The following is a 6,011-nucleotide window of genomic DNA, read 5'->3' as shown; positions in this document are numbered from 1 at the left end:
CCTCAAGCAATCCTTCCGCTTCAGCCACTGATCTCACTCTGTGGTTCAGTGGGATTACAGGCGTGAGCCACTGCACCCAGCCATAAATTCTTTTATATTTAAAGCAGTTTGAGTCGTTTGCAACCCCTACAACATAAAGAGTCCTGTCTACTATTCTCCTCAGGAGACAAAATCTCTTCCCTTCAGCCCTAACACTACATACAAAGCATTCAGCCTCGTTAGTCAAAACTGATCACAATAATAGCCTTTATAGGTGTTTCTGGAGAGATGGGTGAGAAAAAATAGGATATAAATAACCATTATTTACAACTTGCAGCAGTAAAGTTCTCCAAGACACCCCTTCGAGATTGAACTCCAAAGCCTCTGGGGCAGAGACTGGGCACCACCAAGCAAATACAAAAATCCACGCTCTGACTCCAGGTGCGGATGGAGGAGACGCGTCAGGCCTAGAAACAAAATGAGTAGGAAGCATTAGAGAGGCTGCCCCTCTGCCTCCCCTGCCTCCCCGCAGAGTAGCATCAGTGGAAAAGCTCTGGCGGAGTCCCCATAGTGACCTCTTCAAGCCCATAGCTTTTTCAAAGAGAAGATGGCAGGTAGCTCAAAACGACAAGAGGGATGCAAAATAGGAAGAAACTAAGTTAGAACTGAAAATGGGCTTAAAACCTTCCAGAGACTCTACCCAATTCATTTCACAGGCAGAATCGAGGAAGGGTAGGGAAAAAGCAGGTTCTGCCTCTGCCCAGTGTGCCCAGTGTGTAGCGGGGGTGGGAAAGGAGCGTCGCTACCTCCCGAGCGTAGATGGAAGGAGCAGATATGACATAAATCCCTCGAGAGTCTACATCTTCAGGGCGATTCCAATCTACGGACGAGCTGTGGGAGGAAAGAAAGAAGAAAAATTCAGACCCTTTAAATTCTCAGATCTTGTTTTCCCCTACCCATCACAAACGGGAACCCAAAGCCAGCTACCGGGTAAGAGACCGACCAGGGAAATGCATCAGGGAATCGCGCCAACTGCACCACGCAGATGGGTACAAGCAGCCAGCAGCGCGAGGCGTTCGTCTGCGGCGCAGCCCCTCACCTCGGGACATCCCCGGGACCCTCCTGCGTCCTTAGGTTGTTGAGTGCATCCGGGAGTGCATGGACTGACGGCTCCGGGGTCCCAGCCAGCAAGCGAGACCCAGCATCCTGGGCGTGGCCACGGCGGCGCACGTGGACCAGCAAGAGCGCAGCGCCAGCCACGCCCGCGGCCACCAGCAGTCCCAGAGCCGGCGGCAAAAGGTAGCGCTGCGGGTCCCCGGGCCTCAGGCCGGGCGGGGCCGCAGGCAAAGCGCTTACGCCGTCGGGGTGCACTGGGAACTCACACCGCGCACCCATGTAGCCGGGCGCGCAGGCGCAGACGAGGCCGGAAAAGTGGGCGTAGCAGCGGCCGCCGTGAGCACAGGGGCGCGCGGCGCACGGGTCCGCGCGCTCGCGGCAGTCGCGGCCGCCAAAGCCCAGCGCGCAGGAGCAGCGGTGCGCGCCGCCGCCCTCCACACACGTGCCGCCGTTAGCGCAGGCGCGGCCCGCGCAGTCGTCGAGGTCGTGCTCGCAGCGCGGACCCGCGAAGCCGGCACGGCAGCGGCAGCGCAGGGCGTGGCCCAGGTCCAGGCAGAGTCCGCCTGTGGGGAAGGGAGCATCAGAGGGCACAGCCTGGGAGCCGGGGGCGGGGCCCACCTGCCCGCGCTGTTTCCCAGTTCTATCATCGCTGCACGGGGTCCCCTTTTTCTCTCTGTCTCTTAACTCAAGGGCCAGCGTCTTGGAGTGTGCCAGGAAAGCCAGCTCGCTTCTTTTCTACCTGATGAAGTTTTGGAATAATTAATTCAGTGCCACCTCTTTGGCTGTCGGTGCCCTTGTCTCTTTTTCCCTCGACTTCGATCATACTTCAATAGTAGACAGCTCCCAGAACTATGTGTTTGAACCCTCTGACCTTCTTCTGCCTAGAATACCTCCTCTCTTCCCTTCCTCCTTTTCTCCCATTTTCCCCCCTTTTCTCTTTCCTAGCCCACTCCTCAGGTCTCTACTCCGATGCTTCTTCCTCCATCCCAGCTCTGATCACTGCCCTGTGCTCCCAGATCACAGCCCTGGCCACCCACCCTGGGCTCTGTCTGAGGGTGTCTGTCTTCCCCTCTGGGCTGGTACCTCCAGGAGGGCGCGGCCCAAACATGTCCTGGTCCCTGCTGTGTCCCTAGTACCACGCACCCCAGAGTGAACACTCAGTGTTTGGGACAGAATTATTGTATTCACTCGCAAGAAGATAACAGCTAGCCCTTTAGATTCATGATTTTTTTTTTTTTTTTTTTTTTTTAACGGAGTCTCGTTCTGTCCTCCAGGCTGGAGTGCAGTGGCGCGATCTCGACTCACTGCAATCTGCCTCCCTAGTTCAAGCAATTCTCTGTTTCAGCCTACATTCATGATCTTATTTAATCTTTTTTTTTTTTTTTCTTTTGAGACAGAATCTCAACTCTGTTGCCCAGGCGGGAGTGCAGTGGCACAATCTTGGCTGACTGCAACCTCCACCTCCCGAGTTCAAGTGGTTCTTCTGCCTTAGCCTTCCGAGTTGCTGGAATTACAAGCACCTGCCATCACGCCTGGCGAATTTTTTGTATTTTTAGTAGAGACGCGGTTTCACCATGTGGCCCAGGCTGGTCTCCAGCTCCTGAACTCAGGTGATCCGCCCACCTGGGCCTCCCAAAGTGCTGGAATTATAGGCGTGAGTCACTGTGCCCAGCCTCATTTAATCTTTTAGCACTGATATCAGCTCTCTTCTCTGTTCAGAACCTTCCTGTGGCTCCATCTCACTCAGGGGAAAAGTGAAAGTTCCCCTTCTTGTGACCCAGGGGGTCCCACAAGATGTGCCTCAGTCACCTCCCTGATCTCGTCTCATCAGTGTAACCCCACTGGCTTCCCTGCTTATCCTCAGCACACCAGGCACTATCAGGAGGGGCAGGGACTTTGTTTCATTCCCTGCTGTATCCTCAGTGCCTAGAATAGGGCCTGGCACACAGTAAATTCTCAGTAAATATTAATAGTTATGAGATAGGGAATGTCTCCTTGCCCATTTTACAGAACAAACAGGCTTGCTGGTGGAAGGTCAGGTACCCCGGCCCTAGGGTTAGAAGAGTCAAAGCCAGGATCCCAACCCAGGACTGTCTGAGCCATGCAGGGCCCCCACCTCCATCCCTTGCCAATAGGGCCTCCAGGCCTCACCATTGCGGCATGGCTGCAGGCTGCACCGGTCCACCCTCTTTTCACAGTTGGAACCTTGGAAACCAGGTGGGCAGTGGCAGATGTAGGCAGAGTCAGGGTCTGCACCCCCAACACACAAGCCACCATTGAAGCAGGGTCCATCCGCGCATGTGACCCCGCTCACCTCACACCGGAGCCCGTAGAACCCACGCGGGCATGTGCATTCAAAGGACCCGGGTGTCTCCTGGGCAGGGACAAGAGGACTTGAGAATGGAGTTTCCTTGGAGAAAAATCCCATCCCCCTCCTCATTCCTAACCACTGGGGACTGCTCCTTGTCCAGTCCCAAGTCCCACTGTGCAGGGGCCACCCTGGGAGGTCCTCCCGACATCCCCTTGATCCCCTCCACATTTTTGGGTCCGCCCATGTGACCCCACAGGTAGGAGGCTCTGGGGACCCAGAGTGACCCCATTCCCACCACTACACATTTGCCTACCAAATGCTGCCTGCCTGGTCTGCCCTCCTCGCTCCTGTCTACATTGACGAGTCCTACTGGGAGGTCCTAGATCTCAGCCCACCTCCTCCAGGAAGCGTTCTCTGGATCTTTCCTTCCCAGAGCCTCCCCCTAAGTATTTGAACCCTGAGTGTGGCAGTATCCAGGTGGCCCACACTGGACCCTACTCTACCCCAGCACTCCATGCCAGGCTCATTCACTGCCACCTCTGCACCCTTGCTCCGTGCAGGCCACTCACCTGGCCACCCTCTCTAATCATGTCCCAGAAACCCCAGCTCCGGGCCATCTCCAGGAAGCCTTCTCTGATGTCTCCACCCCCCTGTGCCCGCAGATCCCAAATCTCCAACCGATTTGGCCCCACCACCCACTACCTTGGACCCTGAACCATTCTCACTCCCACAGTGGCAGCAGCTGTGGCCCCACACGGCTCCTCATGATTTCCACTCCCACATCTTTCAGGGCCACCCACTGAGTATGCTCTCCCCAGTCCCATCCCCATCACCTAATCCTACTTCAAGGCCCCAGATGCAGACTGGATGCCTCCAGGAAGACCTCCCTGATAGTTATTCCCAGACCTCCTCCCCAAGCTGGTGTCTCCTGGAGCCCCAGGGAGGGGGCCGTGGCTCCCAGGGTAAAGTACTAAGCAGGACAAGGTGGGAAGGGTGACACTGACACTACAGCTGCCCCCATTGGCACACGGGTTCCCGTCACAGGGCCCAGGTCCAGGGACAAGGCATCCAGTGGTAGCAGAGGACGTGCCCCTGAGGCCGAGGCAGCTGCTGGTGGAGACAGGGACCGTGCAGAGGGGTCCAGTCCAGCCCTCCAGGCATCGGCATTCACCGGGCTGCTCACAGAAACCATGCTCGAGGCTGCAGCCTGCTCGGCACACCGCTATGGGGGACAGAGAGGCAGAGAGAAAGGGAACACCAAGGTCGGGGAGGGCCAGGGACAAGATGGAACTCAGGGAGGTTTCTGAGCACATTCCCTGCACCACCTTGCTTCATCCTTGTGACAGATAATCATCGGGACTAGATGGTACTGTGACCCCTCCCCCCCAGTTTACAGATAGGGAAACTGTGGCTCACAGAGACAAACTGACCAGCCCACCCAGGAAATGGAGGAGTGAGGATGTGAACCCAGGCCATCGGGCTGGAGTCTGTGCTCTTTTTTTTTTTTTTTTTTTTTTTTTTTTTGAGACGGAGTCTCGCTCTGCCGCCCAGGCTGGAGTGCAGTGGCCGGATCTCAGCTCACTGCAAGCTCCGCCTCCCGGGTTCACGCCATTCTCCTGCCTCAGCCTCCCGAGTAGCTGGGACTACAGGCGCCCGCCACCGCGCCCGGCTAGTTTTTTGTATTTTTTTTTAGTAGAGACGGGGTTTCACCATGTTAGCCAGGATGGTCTCGATCTCCTGACCTCGTGATCCGCCCGTCTCGGCCTCCCAAAGTGCTGGGATTACAGGCTTGAGCCACCGCGCCCGGCCGAGTCTGTGCTCTTGGAAGGAGGATGGGACGGGGGCACCCACGTCAGATCGTGAGGATAGGAGACAGGAAGGGGATTTGGGATTGGTGGGGGGACCCCTGGCCTTTCAGGGAAGATAGGAGTGTCTTGAATTAGGGTGGCTCTGGGAAGATCTGAATTAGCCTGGGAGTCCTAGGGGCCTTGGTGGGGCTCTGAAATTTGAGGAGGGGTCTGAAGAATTCCAAGCTTTAAAAAGCCATGGGTTCTGGCCTGCAACCCTAGGGAGGGAGGATGGAGTCCCTTGGCCAGAGTAGACTGGGAGGAGATTCCAAAGATTGCGGGTGGGAGTCGGGAGGGCCGCAGAATTAGAAGAGCTTTGGAGTCCTAGCATCGGGACAGGGTGTGAATGTGGGTTAGGGAAGGAACTGGAGGGTGCCAGCATAGGAAACGGACGTGGACTTCCTATTTGGGGCAACAAGAGGGCTGGGAGAGGGAAGAGGGCTTGAGTAGTAAGGCAGGGCTGGAGAGAGGTCCAGGGTCCTCGGTTTCCCCGAAGGTGGCAGCTGGATGGTGGGCAGGGTTTGGGGTACATCAGCAGCAGTCACCGCATTCCCCAGCTCCCTGAAGAGGGGTGCCTGGGGTACATGGTGGGGGACTCTAGAGTACCCTGAAGAGGATGAGTGGGTTGTGAGAGGGGACTGGGGGCCGCGAGTGACGCTCAGGAGGGGCCGGGGTCCCTGGCTGGTACGGGGTGGGGTTGAACGCAGGACTCACGCGGCGCCTCACACTCGTCCTCGAGCGGTGCGCAGGGGTGCAGT

The 6,011-nt window shown here is 56.9% G+C and overlaps 1 protein-coding gene across 1 annotated transcript; it reads right to left on the bottom strand.

Annotated features, from left to right (window-relative positions):
* Positions 1-229: 229 nt before the first annotated feature.
* DLL3 (delta-like 3 (Drosophila)) lies at positions 230-6,007 on the bottom strand (the record flags this gene model as incomplete). Its single annotated transcript, XM_011973417.1, has 6 exons — positions 230-446; positions 786-870; positions 1,079-1,658; positions 3,247-3,469; positions 4,411-4,628; positions 5,968-6,007. Coding segments are annotated over 6 exons (1,152 nt in total), but the record flags the coding sequence as incomplete, so codon positions are not given.
* Positions 6,008-6,011: the final 4 nt, after the last annotated feature.

This window comes from Mandrillus leucophaeus, unplaced genomic scaffold (genome assembly GCF_000951045.1).
Source record: "Mandrillus leucophaeus isolate KB7577 unplaced genomic scaffold, Mleu.le_1.0 Scaffold137, whole genome shotgun sequence".
NCBI classification, from domain to species: domain Eukaryota; kingdom Metazoa; phylum Chordata; class Mammalia; order Primates; family Cercopithecidae; genus Mandrillus; species Mandrillus leucophaeus.
This window is presented reverse-complemented; position numbering and strand designations above follow the sequence as displayed.